Raw genomic sequence first — 19,648 nt, forward strand, 5'->3', positions numbered from 1 at the left:
AATTGTGCCTTCTCCCATCAGCTTGAGCCTGGCGGCTCAGGGCGGGGAGGATGTTTGGGTGTGAATGCACCCCCTGCGCTGGAGCGCACATCTTTGTGCGAAGTATCTTTATAGACAAAACGTCATTCGTGAAAATGATCGCACGCGGTCAAGAAACCCAACCAAGTTTATAAAAATTAAAAATTCGAAAATAAATCGTTTTGATTCGGAGTTTAATTGCGTAATTATTTCCCTCGCGCTTGGCAGTGTTCGGTCCAAGTGTCATACAGTCCACCCCCAACACAGATGGAAAACCAGAGAACTGGCCATGCTTCAAGGGTATGTTTTCTGGCGTAATACAATGCTCCACCGACACGGAATGCATCACATTGGACCATCTGAAGCGATTACTACACACACGCATGGGCCACATCTACCACGGCTACTGAACCATGGACCACGGCTACTGAACCTCCGCGGATGAGCCGAGAAAACCCGAAGGATCTACGACAAACTATATGCACGAACATTGTATCAGGTGATATAACTCGTAGTCTGGACGGCAAATATGACGGGCGCTTGTAAAATAAAATGCTTTCAGTGTATAAGATTAAAATCTACATCGGTCGTAAACAATAGAAACTGTTTTTGATTCCTTCAGATCGAATGTAATGTTCAAAAATGACATAAAACAAAAGAGTACAACTTTCATTTTGTGAGTATTGCAAAGATGCATACTGACGTTTTATGAATATCCCGATTTTATCACCCTCATAATGCGTGTACGGTACCCGGAACTTCTTATTGAAAACGCTTACAAAATCCTGAATAGGCACTTATAGGGGATGTCGAAAATAACTGGGATAGGCAAATTTTGGGCATAATTAGATGTGTTGTAACTATGTCAATTATTATCCGATTTGGGCAATTCAGGGATGCCTGAACTAGAAATTTAATGTAGTTTTGCCATATGTTCATGGAACTGACCATGGCTATCGGATACCGGAGATATTCCGGTTTTTTCAAAGGTAGGTTCAGAACTGTAAATTTGTGATGGGTATTAGAATAAGTTGTGGTTAAAAGCAGAATAATATTAGTAACCACAAATAAAGTAGGGCTCTTTCTGATTAGAACCATATGTTGAAATTCGAAATAGGACCAGAATCAAGTGAGATATGGCCATTTGTTTAGAATCGGTGCCGATCGGGAGTTTTAAAAGGGACAAGGCCACAAATTCATTTGAATCTAGCTTTTTGACGGCTTTGACCGCTACCGGTACGTACGCAATGTCCCCGGGGAACCCGTAGAAGGGTACATTTCAGTTTTGACATCACAGCTATCTATTCGACCATGAAAAAAGATCCGTCGAATGACTAGATTTGGAGCCAAAACTTGAAAACCCCCTCTACGGGTGCCCCCAGGGACAATCCGTAGGTCCCAGAAGTAGTCAGAGTCTTCAATAGTCCATTTTATATTCATACTGCGATTCCTGATAGAAAAGCATGAAAAAAGATCTGTCCAGTGACTTGTTTTGGCGCTAAAACTGAAATGTCTTTTTCATCAGATTTCCATGGAGCAATGCATAGGATCCGGAAGTGATCAGAATCGCTATTATTCATTTAATATTCAATCCTCGCTTCTTGATCGAAAACCTTGAGATCAGAACCCACGAATGACTTATTCTGGGGCAGAATGTGAAATGTCCTCTTCTACAGGTTCCCCGGGAACAATCCGTAGGTCCTGAAAGCGGACAAAGTAGTCAATAATACAGAGGCGCCTCGTCCATACGTTCTACCTGTTCATGGAACAGGTAACCATTTTTAGTTCAGAAGTAGGAAACTCAATGTACTTACAATTAATTATTAGGGCAAATAATTACTCAGTGAAATTTTTTAAACAAAGTTTCACGTAATATTTCCAATGATGGTTTAATATCTAACGAAACAAAATATTGCGTAGACAGATCAACTCAACGCCACATGCTTGGCGTACAGTCGAATTGCAGCTAAATATGCGTTTTTTTCCAACGAATAACACCACACCACATAGAAAGCTTTTGCCAGTCATACCAGCATAATAAAGAACCAACAGCAGAACTGCCTGAAGTCAAATTTAAACTTTTGCGCCATGACAAATAGTTTGAAAAAAAAATTCCTCCTTGGTATGCTCACTCGTTCTACGCGCGCGGAGAACCAGCGTGAGCGTTGCCAGCATTTTAGCATTAGCATTGTTACGCTGTAATTCGTAGATTGGACACTAGTGATATACTCATGTTTTACTTTTGAGATCCTTATCTAGAATGCTATCTGAAATCAAGAAGGGGAGTGGTCCTTGATTCCAGTCTTAAACAAAAATAACAAAAGCATGAGGATTACTACTCCTGGCCACGCCCATCTTCACCGTAACTAGGAAGAGGAAGGAAGTGTTGATGTGGTACTTACTTAACGAGAGGCCACCGACTTAGCGACACCCTCATAAATACCACGGAGTTGGATAATGAGGAAGGTATTCGTTGGGTCAGGATTTGCCTGTAGCTGGCAATGCAACCGTGGTAGATCTTAACCCGTAACACACCACGTAAAGGTGTCTACCCAGCGTTACGGGTACCAGCGTGAGCGTTGCCAGCATTCTTCGTTTACTCACATCATTCTCTTTCGCATGCGGAGTAGGCACAATCAGATGCAAGTTCTGCTATGTTGCGCAGAAGTTCAACCCGTTCGATGCGCTGCGAGATCAATCAACGACACGATGTACCTTCGGTTAGACTCGGTCGGAGTGTCGGGCTGTGCTTTGCCGAAAGGCGCATCGCGCACGCTTATGTTTATACTTCGATGATTGGGAACAGTTTGGTTTTTTTTTCTCCTGGTGAATATCCGTCATAAGCAATTCAGCATCAAGAACAATATTGAATTAATATTTGAGTTTTCAAAAGATACATCAAACAATGCTTTTTTCACGAATAATCAAAATCAATCAACAAAGAGAAAAATGTATAATTTTCACTAAATTTGAAAAATGAAATAACTGGAAAACATTTCAGCTTCTAAATGTGACTCATGTCAGCTTCTAAATATGGACTCAATCTGGGGTAGCATCAAATGATGATACTAAATAATAATGGTTCTACATTTCTTTCATAACAACAAAATATGTGAGAGTTTTTAAACGCTAGAAGCGATGGGTTCTATGCACCCGAATGGTGAAAAGAGTCGATTTGAAAGATCTCTTTTATGAGCAATATCTAGTTATCGTTAACTGTTACCAAGTTAGATTTCAGACGACTTACGAGAGATTAAAATTTTGTTTTGCAAATCCTTTCCATTTAAATTGTTTGTTTTCTTTTATTTGGTTAAGTTGTACAAGAAAATGTTGTAATAATAGATTAAATGCACAACTTTCGTTCGAAACCACTCAGCTCGATGCATTTTTTTAGCAGGCTGGTAGAACAGGTGTCCCAAATTCCACGAGACGCCCCTGCAATAATACATTTTATAATCATACCTCGCTTCCTGATAGAAAACTATAATAAAAGATCCGTCGTATGACTAGTTTTGACGCTAAATCCGAAAAGACCCCTTTTACAGGTTCCCCTGGGAGTAATCCATAGGTCCCGGAAGCGGTCAGAGTCGTCAATGGTCAATTTTATATTCATACCTCGCTTCCCGATCGAAAACCATAAGGAACGAGCCGTTGAATGACTAGCTTTGGTGCTAAAACTGAAATGTCCCCTTCTACGGGTTCCACGGGGACAAATCCGTAGGTCCCTGAATCGGTCAAAATCGTCAATGGTCCATTTTATATTCATACCTCGCTTCCTGATAGAAAACCATGAAAAATGAACCGTCGAATGGATAGCTTTGGTGTCAAAACTGAAATGTCCCTTCTACTGGTTCCCCGGGGACAATCCGTAGGTCCCGGAAGTGGTCAGAGTCATCAATGGTCAATTTTATATTCATAGCTCGCTTCCCGATCGAAAACCATAAGGAACGAGCCGCTGAATGGATAGCTTTGGTGCCAAAACTGAAATGTCCCCTCTACTGGTTCCCCGGGGACAATTCGTGGGTCCCGAAAGCGGTGAAAGCCGTCAATTGTCCATTTTATACTCATAACTCGATTCCTGATAGGAAACCATGAAAAACGAACCGTCGAATGACTAATTTTGGTGCTAAAACTGAAATGTCCCTTTCTACGGGTTACCCGGGGACAATCCGTAGATCCCGGAAGCGGTCAAAGCCGTCAATTGTCCATTTTATACTCATACATCACTTCCTGATAGAAAACCATGAAAAACGAACCGTCGAATGACTAGCTTTGGTGCCAAAACTGAAATGTCCCCTCTACTGGTTCCCCGGGGGAACCCCAGCGACTTCAGCATCCGTCTTTTTGGTTGGTTTTTCATTCTTGACGTGACAGAAGACTTCTGGAATGTAATCATAATGGAAGATAAGTCAAAAAGCTTGGTTCAAATGAATTTGTGGCCTGGTCCCTTTTAAAACTCCCGATCGGCACCGATTCTAAACAAATGGCCATATCTCACTTGATTCTGGTCCGATTTCGAATTTCAACATATGGTTCCAATCAGAAAGAGCCCTACTTTATTTGTGGTTACTCATATTATTCTGTTTTTAAACACAACTTATCCTAATACCCACCACAAATTTACGGTTCTGAACCTACCTTTAAAAAACCCGGAATATCTTCGGTATCCGATGGCCATGGTCATCATATGGCAAAACTACATTAAATTTCTAGTTCAAATTGTCCAAATTGTCCAAATCGGATAATAATTGACATAGTTACAACACATCTAATTATGCCCAAAATTTGCCTATCCCAGTTATTTTGGACATCCCCTGTAGAAATGATTCACAATAAACAATATGCGGTGGAAGTTATTTCATGAAAATCATTGTTGTTTGCGATATTATTTACAAAAATAAAAATAATGACTTAAATTTTCAAATTGATTGGGGTGATAAAATCGGGTCGAAAACATGATAAAATCTGGGGTAGACAAAATCAGGGAATGACAAAATCGGGTCCACACTGTTTTATTTTCCCATAGATAAACTCACATTGATTATCTACTTTTCACTAGAGTAAGAGTAATGATTAAAATATGACCAATCCCATGCAGAAGCGAGGGGAGCAGTAAAAATAATTCCGAAATAATTTTGAATGACCATACAGATAATCGTGATGATAAGCGCAGAAACCGAAATGCCTGATATATAAATAGTCGCTGCATGATTGTTAATTTTTGATTTTTATGATGCCTGCCATTGTCAACCATTGTCTCGACAGCGCTATCATCGATCTAACTTGGCGGTTTGTTTTTAATTTGAATTAGGCGTATCCATTATTTTGATCAGCTATACTATTTTTGCGTTTCTCGTTCACTAAGAATCTGTTTCAATTCCCGGATTAAATTTGAACTAAACTTAGAACTGACAATTAAAAAATAAAAAATTATACGGATGTTACTATGATTGTGTGTAGAAATAAACTGACCAATATATTAATAAGGTACGGTGGTGGTATGCTGGTAAATAAATTCAATACTGTTACAATCTTAACCACGATATAATCGAGAATGTACTCAATATTTGAAACTATCTTCATCTTTTATACCAAAGAATATAAATATTAATTCAAACCCTTTGATACGCTTCATAAAGCTACTGTTACTCAAAGTTGTGAACTAACTCACAGCCATTCTGCCAACTCATGATGTATTGCCGAATTTCAAAATTTATTCGTTAAACGTGTTGTAGACCGGCTGTTGTTTTCCTAATATTTCAACAACAAACGGTCGGACCAACCTCCCGATGTGCACCAGCGAAAATACCCTTGATCGCTCGGATGGTTGCTCGGGGTCATTTCCCCACACCCCATCATTCCGGACCACATACACAGAGCTAGTCTCGGTTCGGATGCCCTGTTCCGTTCCGTTCGCCCAAACTACCAATGCTTTGGCCAAAATCCGTGCATGCGAGCATGTCGACCGATTCTATACACACGTGTGCCACTATGGAGAGGAGAAAACTGTTTTATTTTTTTCAAGTTCATCGAACATAATTCGCAAAAATTGACGACCCGGGTAGTCGAGCACGTACCGACCGGCCTACACACAGAGTGTGTGGTAGAGAATGATGAATCGACGCTGCGGTATTAATTTCCAATGATTACTCAATCAATTCAACCAGGCTGAAAAGACGCGGCTCCATCGTTAGGTGTGATTTTTATTTCCAATATCAAACCATATATGTTTATAATGTGGTATCAGAAACATTAAACCAACAACTCCAGATGTTGCTGGTCCTAACGGGTATCGAATTGAAAGAGCAAGGAGTGGAGGACGTTTTAATTGTATTCAAAGTAATTTCTAAAAACGTAACGATGTCCAATAGATTAGCAAAAAAAGAGAAAATTTAAAAGATAAATCATGGGAATCATAGAAAAGTATATGATGTACACAAAATAATTTAAAAAATGAGAAAAATAACAAATAGGCAGATGAAGTCAATAAAATAAAATTCGAAGTGAGCGTATAGCGTGGTATAGCCTTTTGGTAAAGAGTACAGAAAATATAGTTCACAGAGACTAATACTAGAGTTGTAGAATAAAAGAACTATCTGTTTCTACACTTATGCCAATTAGTATTTTTTACTTTTGGGCTTTATATAATTATTTATATAGACCAAAACCGGTGAAAAAAAATCGTATAAAAGTAGCGTATTTTTTTAAAGTTAAACAAAACAAATTTTAAAATTTTTGTCAAAACTGCCGTAAAAAAATTGTAAAAAAATCGCGTCAAAAAATGTTCAATGTAAATTCTCAGATTAAAAATCCGCTTGAAAAAGTGTCACAATAAGTGGAGAAATGTAAAATATGTATCATAAGAATTAGAGAACAAAAACGATTTTGGCAACATAAATGCTTCAAACGTGTTGCCAAAATGGAATGGTCTGAATATAATTTATTATAGAATTATTTTTTATAATATTTACTTTTTCATGTCTCCAAAATTATGTCGAAAATACGTACAAATAATTGTGTACACCAAATTCACGATATTTCTTCTTTTTGTTTCGTTGCGGAACAAATCAACAGCATACATATACGAAAGATAAATAAATCAGTACCTACGGCGCATATGTAAGAAACAAAGCGAAACGCATACGCAACAATCATCTCAAAACATGCCAACTGCTGCCGGCGCGACGATGATGCCGTAGGGTAAAACGTCCTATCGTTGTGGTATGTCCAAATGTTGCGGTGTATTGTTAAAATAGTCTATTCTGGATATAATAGCATTAAAAACAATTGTCGATACGCTAAAACTTTTCGAATTAACGACTAGAACAGCTTTTGTTTGACAAAATTCCGTTCAAAATAATGAAAAATCAACATTTTTCCTTAAAAATTTGAATCCTTTGAGCCTATTATTGCGGTAGTGATAAGGTCCTATTGTTGTGGTATCGATTTCCATAAGAATTACATGCAATACCGCAACAATAGGACTGACCTTGAAAAAATGTCGCAACGATAGGCAACAGCGTCCTATTATTGCGGTAGTTTGTTTTTATTGTGATAATAACAAAACAACATAAATTTAGCACAATTGACGTAATATTTACGAATCTATAGTTAACGAGCAACCTATTCGACTATTGCAATGTGGAAAAAAACCAACAGGTCATTTTTAAAGAATTTTTGAAATCAATTTTGTTTTGACACGGGGATTAACCCCTCCATAATAGGTCGTTTTACCCTAGTTTAGCAGAAGGAAGCAAAACAATTTCATCAACGCCTAGCCGCGGTTAGAATTGGAGCTCTATCGACTGCCATCGCCGGTTCATTAGAGAGATCAAGACGTAGAATCACGCGCATAGGCGCTCTATTTTCTTCATTTGTCGGTTGTTGTTGTTGTGTTTGTTTTGTTTTGGGTAACTTTTCTGTTGTGATGTTCTGGGCAACAGCGACACAACTAAGCCGGCAAAAGTTTATTTTGATCAATCTATTCATCAATTATTAAAAGCGGTGACACACCTAATGAAGTACGGAGCGACACTCATCGCTTAGAGTGATCATCATTCACGATAACCTTGAACTTCGCGCTGAGATCATTGTACAATCAGTAACAACTGTTGTACGGAAATCACCCCAAAACAATGAAGATCGCCGGAGCGTGAGCCTGATCGACGAATACTATAGACATGAAAGTTATTAACAAAATAATTATCGAGCTACCTTGGTTTGGATAGAAGAAGCATAAGTACTAGAACGCTAGTGCAGCTCTGAATTGCTCAGGTTTGGCTAGCTTACTCAATTTGTTTGTTTATTTAACCCTTATGTTACCGACAGGGTACCCGGGTACCTTTTTCGTTTTCAAGTGATTTTTTTTGGGGTTCTATGCATCGCAGGAACTTGAAACTCCGTGGCATCTTCAAACTCGGCAAAATTTAGGCTTGGGTGATATCAAAATAAAAAACCAATAAGGGGGGGGCTTGGGGAGGGGCTTCTGAATATTTTTACCCCGTAACGTACCGACAGGGTACCCACGTTCTTGGTATGATCATAACTTCGTCATTTTCTAGCCGATTTGGACGATTCTGTTAGCTATGGATTCAGAAATTCGTCCTCTATCAGATCCGGCGCTCGTCATCGGTTGGAATCTTATGCTTGAGTACATCATCGGATCAGCAAGTGTTCCTTGTGGATTGAGTTTGTACATCGACACGTTGGCCAACGACACAATGAAGATTAGGTTTCGGGAGATTGCTCCTATGGAGTGGGACTTCATGTCGAGCTACTTTGATTTCTGTGGGTTCTCGGTGGCGATTTTGTTGGGAGGTAAGTTGACGAAGCTCAGAAATATTCTATAAATTATATGAATTACGTTTCCTTACAACAGTCGCACCGGGCTTCCGCCCTAAGAAATCGACCACAGTGAACAACTGCTTCACGGTGCTTAACATCGGAATTGTGTTGTTCGTGATAATCGTGGGAGCGATTAACGCCAATGTGTCCAACTGGAACGTGAACCCAGCCAACGTATCTACGATCTACAACGTAGGTGAAGGAGGGTTCTTTCCATTTTTCTTTGAGGGAACTTTAAAGGGAGCTGCGACCTGCTTCTTCGGGTTTGTAGGGTTCGATTGTATTGCCACAACCGGGGAGGAGGTTAAGAACCCACGAAAGGCAATCCTCAGAGCTATCCTTCTGTCACTATGTACGATATTTCCCGCGTGTTTCGGACGGTTCTGACGCTGGTGTGGTCCTACTATAAACAGGACGTCAACGCACCGCTTCCGTTCGTGTTCAACGAAATCGGGTGGACGTTTGCCAAATGGACCGTGGCCATCGGTGGAATCATCGGTTTGGTAGCCAGCTTGTTCGGTGCCATGTTTCCTCAGCCCCGGATCATCTATGCAATGGCTCAGGATCGTTTGGTGTTTAAGGCCTTTAGAGAGGTTAATGATCGGTTTCAAGCTCCTGTGTTTGGAACCCTCTGTGCTGCTTTACTAACCGGGGCAATGGCCAAAAGATATTTTAGTTACTAGATAAAGATTGTCGCTGTCGTCGCTGTCCGGAACATCTTTTGCTGGCGAGGATAGGGGAGCTAAATGTCAAAGAAGGAAAATCCATACGATTTGACAGGTATGTACCACACATGTTTCGGACAGCAGAACAAAGGGAACCGAAGTGACAATCTTTATCTAGTAACTAAAATATCTTTTCAATGGCCGGTTTGTTTGATCTAAAAGCTCTAGTCAATATGCTATCGATTGGTACGCTAATGGCGTACACGGTGGTAGCGATCTCAATACTCATTCTAAGGTAAGTTAGAAAATAACGAAATGAGGAATCTACGGCTGTTTATTTGATCATTTCGGAATTCATTTGGTAGTATCTTATCTCACATATTGTTAAATTTCTTGTCTGTACCGTGGGGGCGAAATTCGTCCCCTTAATGAGATATCAAAAAAAAAATGAATTAATTTATAAACCATTTATTTTATCCCGAACTTATACTTGACAGAAAGCTTTCTGACCACTGAAATGGAAAGTAAGCTCTGAAATTCAAATAAAACAATTAAAGTTTTACAAATTGCCACCCAGAAAAAGCGAAGTTTCAGGTGCCATTTGTTCGTGCGTCGAACACAATTGTAACGAAAGTAACTCAACTGTGTAAATGAATTATTGTCAATGGCTGATTTTCTACCCACCGACTCCACATCAAGGCGCTATCGTTGTATATGCGCAAACAGCCAGTATGAGAAATATGTATGGCGAAAGACATCTTACGCGGGTTTTCTGACCAGTAGGAACTTTTCACGAAAAACTATTTGATACCAGTCATGTAGGAAGGTGTTCGCTACTACGCCTACCAAATATTTTTTTCGATTTGCTTATTTTCGGGATATTAAACATAATATTTGTTCGATTAAGGTGCTTAATTTTGAGAAATCGAACCTTAGATGCCTTTCGCCATACTGATTTCAGAAAGTTAACTCCTAGTGTGCCGCTGTAAGCACGCTTAAAGCAGGCGATTCATTGCAATGAATCGCCTGCTTTGAGCGTGCTTACAGCGGCACACTAAGAGTTAACTTTTGGAAATCAGTATGGCGAAAGGCATCTAAGGTTCGATTTCTCAAAATTAAACACCTTAATCGAACAAATATTTTGTAGGCGTGGTAGCGGACACCATCCTTCATAACCAGTACCAAATATTTTTTCATGGAAAGTTCCTAATTTTTAGAAAACCCGCGTTGGATGTCTTTCGCCATACAAATTTCCGGCGGTTAACTGGCGGTTATACCGCATTGTACCGATTTGGATCACCTGGTTACCAGAATTCCGGATTTACTACACCATGGCTCAAAAATGGATATGCGGATGTTATAGAAACCACCAAATGATGTCTTGTATCCAGTTTACCAGTTTCGTAGAAAATTTGAGGATTATCACTTCAGAACGAATGAGGACCACCTGATCATTTGCTCTCGGAACGGACATTCCGGAATGGGTTCCCGTGGGGCCTAAAGTGGCCACAAATTCATTTAGAAGATACCCTGGCAATATTCTATATCAAAATTCAAAATTCAGCCCGTTCGTGAGTTATATTACCTCAACGGAAATGCAAACTCATTTTTATATATAGAGATAAGTGCACATAAAATTTGAACCAACAAAAAACATAAAAGGGGCTGGGCATCGGGCTCACTAAATTGAATACAAGAAAGAAGCTTTCCACCGCGCGCGAGCCCTTTTGTTCGAGATTCCTTGAAGAGGGGTCCCTGCATCGGCATCAGTGGCACTCGTTGGAGTCTGTCACCATAAGAATGTGCTTCGTAATGTGGTGAAACTTCTCTCTATATTAAACTTGCTCTTGTATATAATAGTGGATTAAGAAATATCTGATATGAGAAGTTAAATACTCTCGCAAGACATACAATTAAACGGCAATGATTGCGTCGTTATCGATCCCAACAGCATCAGTGATGGCCGTCGGCAAAGGTGAAGAAAATTTATTAGCATTGGTAGCTGCTGCAGCCATTTGGCGGTAGGAAGTGGAATTTTCTCTTTAGATTCGAAGAATCGTTTGGTTGCTGTCAGTGGTTGTAAAGGCGCATCAAGACGCGTATATCGCTTCCTTTCATGATCCCAATTTTGATCGGAAGATAGTTGATTTGAGACGAATTGTCTCTTCAAATTGAAAGTTGCTATTATGGCGTTGGCAGTGGTTCCAGCAACATCAGAGTTGTCCGTCGGCCGTGGTTGCCGCATAATAACTATTTGCCGTGCTATCGTCTGTAACCATTCAGCAGTATAAAGAGAAATATTTTCGCAAATATAGCATCACAATCAAACACTTCTTTTTGTATAGTAAATGGTCCTGACAAAGGACCGATTTTTAAAATTGTGCCCCTTTGCAATTACTAACAGCATGTGAGCAACGATTTCACTTGAGTGATGTTCTTACTGACGACGAGTTTTCTTTTTTGGCCGCCATTGTTGGATGAAATTTCATGTTGGTGGACATTTTCGGTAAAACAAATTCTTTTCTGTATATAATGATGGTCCTAACAAAGGACCGATTAATTTTAATTGTACCACGACCGCTGTCCGATGATTCGTTGCAACGGACGCCGGATGGTTCACGCTCCGTGAAATCTCTATCGTAAATGACGCGCTACTGCTGCTGCTGCCACGATCGCCACAGACACCACCGAACGCCAACGCCACCGAGCCGTTGTTACTAGACCGCTACCAGACGGTCCACGCTCTAGCGGAGCGGTCCGCTCGCCGTAAAATCTCGAACGAAAATGATGCGCACGCGCAAGACAATTCTTTTTATGCACAGAGAAAATAAAGCGGTGGGCCAAAAGGTGCGTACGTTACAGCAATCTGATGTCCGTGTTGGGCATGCATGAACGGAATTGGTTGGCTCTGAATTTTTTACCAGGCGTGAAAGAACTAAAATTTTTAATAGTTTGACGTTGATAATCAATAGTTTTAATGTTGATTGATATATAAATCTTAGAAATCCATCGAAAGATAAAGTTGCTTTTAACGTTTGAAATCTTACATGATTTCGTGACGGCCCCAACTTGGAAATTTTTATTTTGCACCCCGTATCCGATGCTTCCCCTTAGACGTAGTTTACGTTAAAAGTCCGATCAATTATCAAAAAGTTTCCTGTGAAAAATTAAACATTTCAAGTGGAATTTCTAAAGATTTTTAGTAGAAATTCCACAAAATGTTCGTAGAAATTTCGAACCGTTTTCAGTTGAAACCCAAAGATTTTTATAATTCGCATTTTGAACAATCTCCTGCGAAAACTCAGTAAATTTTCTTCTTAATTCCAGAAAGGTTCCCCTGAAAACACTTAAGATTTTTAGAATATTTCCAGTGAAATTTTGGAGAATACTCAACAGAAATTTCGAAGAACTCTAGGAACTTTTTTCAAATATCCCTAATGGATTCTGACCTTGATTTTGGAACGGCGATTGTGCTCTCCATTCAAACTATTTCGGTGAACTTATGTGCCCAACAAGAAGAATTGATTCCGATCTATCTGATAGACCGTCAGTTGTATCAAATATGCAAAATTGAGAGAGTATTAGCCGTTTCAAATTTCAAGGTCAAATACAGTTACGCCTATTTGAAAAAAGTTCCTAGAACTATTCCTGGAAAATTCTGAAGAATTGTTCATGTGAATTCCGAAGCGTTTTCCACGGAAATTCTAAACTTTTGTCTTGTGATTTCCAAAGAATTTCTCACGAAAAATTTAAAGTCCCGGGGAAAATCCGGAAATAATTTTCAAATGAATATTTTGGAAAAAATATCCCGAAAAAATGGAGAAAAAAAATCTTTAAGAAACGAAGGCAATGAATCATCACGCTGATCCACGCCGCCACCGGGTAAAATAGATTTTCGGCGTTACGCCCTTATGACAACTCGTCTTATGACAAGGGAAGACATTCCACTAAAAAGCTCAAAATTATTTTCTTATACTCTTTTTCAGTTAATTAAAAAAATCACTAGAGTCACACGAACCCAAAGGGCTGTTATCTCTTTTGTGCATGAACCGTTTGTTTGAGAAACCGCGTATGTAACATTTTCGGCCAAAATGAGATTTTTATATATTCAGAATCCTTGTCCAAAAATACGTATTATTTTTGCAAAACATGCAAAAAAAATTTGTTCAGGAGTGTATGATTTTTTTTTCGTTTGTTTGAGAAACTAAATATGTTCACGAACTTTGAAGAGCAACTATGGAGTACTGCTTACAGTTTTCTCACTGGAAGTACCCCAGAATGTTGAGTTTTGCCAAAGATTATTGATCTGTATCGAAGAAATCAAAATAATCGGTACCAATTTGTTCAAAAACAGTTTTTTGTTGTTTTCTCGAAATTGTGTAACATTATATCCATTTTCTCAATCAAATGATTCAAATGGTTCAACCCCTTGGTAAGTCATTGAAAGAAATTAAACGAGAAATAAAATCTTATTTAATTTAAATGACCACTAAAGGCACGTTGAATGCCTAAAAGAAGCAAATAGATCTTTCGTTATACGTAATGACCTTATTCCAATTCTTGTAATTCTTGGACAGCCTGGACTAGAACATGCATTCAATTCATATCCAATTTGGTTCAAACGATCACCAATTCTGAAAGGAGTAAACAGATCTTTCGTTACGCGTCTGTAATCCAGATCTTGGAATTCTTGGATGGTCTGGAATGGAACACATGTTGAAGGCATATCCAATTTGATTCAAGAATCGCTAGGAATGTGTTTGGACCGCTGTGAGCATTTAGCTTATCAAAAATATCTATAGATGTTAGTTTATGCGTGGAGGTCTGGAAGCCTAAACTCCATGGAATTCTTGGAAGACCCAGAATATGTGATAATAACATATCCAATTCGAGTCTTTGGATTGCTATGATTATGTAGGTATCGAATTAAACATTGTCCAAAGAGCTACTGATTAAGTGGGAAAATAGTAATTCAAGCAAAAGTTATTTTTACGTCACCCCAATAAGTGACGTAAAAAGAGCGTTGAGTGTAATTAGGTCACTATGGTAGTAGGGAAAGCACCTGTCTAGCGTACTGGGGTCGTGGGATCAAACCCACCGAAGAAAATGTTTACCCTGCAATAGATTTTTCAAACTAAATTTCTCACATTTTGTGCTTTGGAGCGACGCATCTTTCAGTTGGATTTTTCATTGCTAAATCATATTCAGCAATAATATTTAAATATCCCAAAACCCGACTGATCCATAAATGTTGGATTACTTTCAAAATAATTTGCGTGGCACGGAAGGATAAGTAAACAATTCATTAATCAATCGGATTTCAAACAACTATGAGGTAATATGCTGATGGACTCACCACTTTGTCATTTGCACACAAGTCTAAGATAATATTATTTTACCGGTGGCGTTTCTTATATTCTATACCGTATCTGCCTAGTGGTTTATGAACAACATATTGGCAGCACTTATCGTCATGTTTCACCACTCATTTTCCCCCTTTTCTACCCTTTTGCAACTACAGCACCATCATCATCTGCTTAACTCGCTATGCGGTCAATGACACTGCCTACCCGGTGCTCACCAATATGGGTTGAAATCTCCGAGAAAACTATTAAGCTATTAGATTGATTTCTGCATTGGAGTGCATTCTCCAATTCAGAGTCGATGGATTCCATATGTTTCAGACGATGATGACCGCCAAGTATTCTGATCTATATAGGAGGCAATCAACTGCGGTAAGGGTAGCTGTCAATGAGTTGCAGTTAAATGTTTGGTTCCGATTGTATACTTTTAGATATTGCGTTTGTAAACGAATTAAATAGCAATTACACAGATAAACCAGTGAATGACTTTACCGAAGAGAAAACCATCCGCCCGAAAACGAAATATGATAGGTGTTGTCGGTTCCACAACCACAACCATTGCCCATCAGTTGTGACACAGAAAACGAAACGCCAGTAAATGCAATATTCAATAGGATCACATTCAAGGGCCAACAACCGCCGGTCGCCACCGGATCGCGCGCGGTGCGATCAAGAACGATCGAATGGTGGTGTTCCAATCACGTCCATTTACGACCGAACGAACGATGGAACGAATGGAAAAACAACCAACCGACCCATTTGCTCAACGAGTAATTTATGTACATACGGGCGAGTACTACTAATGAATGTACGGTTTCCAGTGTAAGGAAGAGTACAACGCAGAGATGCCAGATGTGAGAACATTTCTAAAATATTTTTTAAATAATATTACTCTGAATGTCTAACTTTGTCAAACATAACACTATTCACCCAGTCTGCTAAATACTCTGCCGGTTTAATACGTAAAAGTGATCGACAATGCCTTCATAAAGCAAGAATTGATGCCGAAGACACCGTCAGTAAACCAACATTGCACAAAAAAAATGTTTCCATGCTTCTTGGGTAGCCGATCCCGAGCAAAAGATTGTAAAATATAGAAAAAAAATAACAAAACTTTGAACGCAAAATATTTAAGGTATAACATCAGGTCTTCTAATACTAAATGATTTTTGTTTTGCGTTCGGTATTGTAATAGCAAAGTATGTTATGCAAAAAGTATTTTGCATTTTTTTGGTATTTGACCAAAGTATTCGAATTTCAGACGAAGTTACAACATTCTTTGTGGATTTAGATTAGTTGAATCAGGGTGAGCTTTCGAATTTGCTGTTTAACATTGCATTCGAGGGTGTTATTCGGAGATCTAAGCTTTACGGATGGCAATGACCTTATTGGAATCAATCGCAGGACAGTTGTAGAGGCTTTGGTCCTACTTAAGACGGTGAGGGTGAGCATAACCATTAACTTTACCAAGACAAAGTACCAGTGAGGAACTTCAAGCCAAACTATAAACTAGGGATCTGCCTATTCTCATAATGTGTGGAACTCTGTCATAACTAAATACAATTTTACAATTGGCTGCTTTAAAATCCAATGCCTCAATTTTTAATATCGTGTGTTCAAAAAAATAAACAACTGCTGGCATCCCCCATGGCCTACGATATAGATTGCACATTATTATGCAGTTAGCAAGCAGCAAGCAACTAATGTACCGATAAACATTTTACTACTTACCATTTGGCCGTCGTTTCCATCCGCAGCTCATGGTACGACACGGTAAAGGAAAACTTGGCCGCCCGCTTGTTGACACGCTGCAGCCGCTTCCAGACGCTGCCCATTGTTGTTTACCTTAGACGGCGGGTGTGCGACGATGAAAATGTTATTCTCCGACCTCTGACTTGCTTTCTTCTTGTGCCACTTCCTTTCTATCACCGCGCAGCCCAGAGGCCAACTCCCTTTTCCGGGATATCACTCGCGCTTGTGTGCACACTATTTTCGGTGCTCTACTTCTACGACGGCATCGAACAAAAACAACTCACTACTCTGCTATGCAAGCCATCATAGCCAATATGCCCAGGCCCGGAGCTTCAGCTCTGCTCGGATCACTTTTACCAGTAGCACCTCACTCTCGCAGTAGGTATGTATTACGCTTTCTCGGTTCAATTCACGCCCTTATGCTGATAAGAATCTTCTTCCGTCGTCGTCGGCTCCGCGACCCTCCTCGCTTCTTGGCTTGAATTTTCTTCAACTTTTGTTTTGATGGTCGCGCTCTGCCTATATTTCGGACGGGTGAGCACGATTCCTCCGCTGTTTATTTTTACAAGAACGATCGCGGGCGGATTGCGGACTGCATCCATCCAGTCAGTTCCAGCGTAACATGTGAAAAGGGGTATCAAGTGATGAACTAGTATGAATGCAACTGAGTTGTGCACCAAAAATATAAGTTACGCGCCAAGGGTCTTCATATCATAGCCTCCATATTAATTTTATCACAAACATAAATGGACATGTTCCTTATTTCGATGTTTTGCCTTTCTCGTACAACAAAGTTGTACCGAAAGGCTATCATTTCACTACGAAAACGAACTTTTTATAGAAGCCTCGAAGACTCATAGTGTTATATACCAATCGACTCAGCTTGACGAGCTGAGCAAATGTCTGTCTGTCCGTGCGTATGTTTGTGTGTATGTGGGTTTGAGTTTGAGTTTGGTTTATTGGACTATAGGCTGTAAGCCCGTTACCCTGCTTAAATATTATACACAAAATTAACGTTACACATACAGTTGTCCTCTTAAATATAATCTCAACTTATTACGAATCACTTCTGTTGTCATAGTTGTGGAAATAACATCCTGTAGTCTGTTGAAATCATTCATGAACCTACTAGTTGGCTCATGCTGCGTGTAGTTCCTCGATCTGAATGGAGGATCAAAGACTCTCCGACGACGAACAGTAACCGTTTAAGTGAAGCCGGTTGTAAAGATACGGACTGTTGAATCGCCCTCTCAAGATGTTGCAGAAAAACACTATGACAGTGATCTTGTGCCTGCTATTGATGGTGTCGAAATCAACCAATGAGCAGAGATCTTCATACTCCGGTAACTGTTCTCTCCATCCAAGATTTCTCACAGCAAATTTCAAAAACAACCGATGTACTGCTTCCAGCCGTTGAATGTGTACGTTGTATTGGGGCCGCCACACCACACTCGCGAAGTCCAGTTTAGTTCTAACGAGGCCGGTATATATTGTTAGGATTGCGTGAGGATCGGTAAGATCACGGCCAAACCGTCGGATAAGCGCAAAAAGTTGCAGTGACTCTTTAATGACTCCATTGATATGGTCGTTGAATGTCAGTGACTGATCCATTATTACGCCCAAATCCCGAACGTTATCTACTCGTTGAAGAATTGCATATCCCAAACTGTACGTAAATGATATCGGTTGAACTCTCCTGGTGTAAGTAATCACCGAGCATTTGCTTTGATTAACGCTTAGTTCATTTTCCCTTACAAATCTTTCGAAGTTTTGAAGATCCTTTTGCAGCAAAATACAGTCATTAAGGACTTTCACTGGCATGAACAGTTTTACGTCGTCAGCATAGATAAGTACAATCGCGTTAGTCATGAAAGAAGGCAACTGATCCATGACCATGACGAAAAGTAGTGGGCCCAAATGACTACCCTGCGGTACTCCTGAACTAACTTCGAAGGATGTCGATGAGTGGGTGCTCAAAAGCTAAGAAAAACATTAGACTACTTTTTATATAGTAATCATCAACCGATTTTCTCGCAACAAATTTCATTCGACAGGGGGCAAGATCACTATTGAATTTGATAACGATCGGCCGTTGCGTTTAAAAGTTATACAGAAAATGGTACATAGAACTATATGAGCACCATATAAGGTTGATGTCTTGGCTAAATGCGAGAAAGGCAGTATCGGTGAATTAAGTCGGATTTTTTTTCAGTAGTAACAATTTAAATGACACACAGTCCATATTAGTAAAGAAAGACGTAAGTCCTACACCAATATGCTTTAAAGCAAGGACAGCCGTAATGTTTGCTTTATTCTTTTGAAATGTTATAAATTTATTATGAGATGGAAATTAGAACAGTCTTGCAATAAACGAGTCGTAGGAAAAGTTACGACGATTTCAATACTGAATACTGTGCGGCTTAAAAAATATATTTTTTGCTCTCGTTCAAAAGCGTTTGGCTACTTGTCCGTACTATCTGGAGATACGGTGATAACAGAGCACTAAAGCAGTTTCCAAATATAAAACAAAATACGTATCTGTTGTTCGTAAGTTTACCACAATGGAAATAAATGCAAGGAGAATATTCTCTACACCCGGCCCAATCCGTCGTGGAACTATGGGAAAAATTCAATGCTCTCAGTGGCAACCGCAGACCTTCATCTCCCTTACACCACAACATGCCAAATCGTACCATTTCCGATCCTTCCGAGATGACGCATTCAGAGGATACTTCGCCGCTTTAGTTTCGGTAAGCGATTACTCAGCCGAGTTCCAGCGGATTATGATGTAAGGAAACTTCCATGTCCCCTTCTTCTTCTTTAATGGCTCTACATTCCAACTGGAACATGGCCTGCCTTTCAACTAAGTATTCTATTAGCATTTCCTCAGTCAGGGTGTCGACTCAAATTTGAGAATGAAATTCCCTGACTTTCCCTGACTTTCCAGACCATTTCTCGAAAAAATCCAGGTATGAAAAATGTGTTTTTTTTAATTCCTAGAAGCAT

General features: G+C 39.6%; 1 protein-coding gene across 12 annotated transcripts in view; it reads right to left on the reverse strand.

Annotated features, from left to right (window-relative positions):
* Positions 1–19,648, reverse strand: part of LOC134225113 (EH domain-binding protein 1) — a 78,164-nt gene that overhangs the window by 32,244 nt on the left and 26,272 nt on the right. For 6 of the 12 annotated variants that reach the window (XM_062704908.1, XM_062704911.1, XM_062704909.1 and 3 more), the window contains exon 2: positions 16,622–17,234. The exons of 1 other annotated variant lie outside the window; for it this stretch is intronic. In XM_062704908.1, the coding sequence (XP_062560892.1) occupies positions 16,622–16,725 (104 nt within the window). In that variant the 5' untranslated portion in view covers positions 16,726–17,234. The remainder of the gene's footprint in view (positions 1–16,621; positions 17,235–19,648) is intronic. 5 more of the 12 variants (XM_062704906.1, XM_062704900.1, XM_062704901.1 and 2 more) reach the window with 2 other exon arrangements.

Source organism: Armigeres subalbatus, chromosome 3 (genome assembly GCF_024139115.2).
Source record: "Armigeres subalbatus isolate Guangzhou_Male chromosome 3, GZ_Asu_2, whole genome shotgun sequence".
Classification (NCBI taxonomy): Eukaryota; Metazoa; Arthropoda; class Insecta; order Diptera; family Culicidae; genus Armigeres; species Armigeres subalbatus.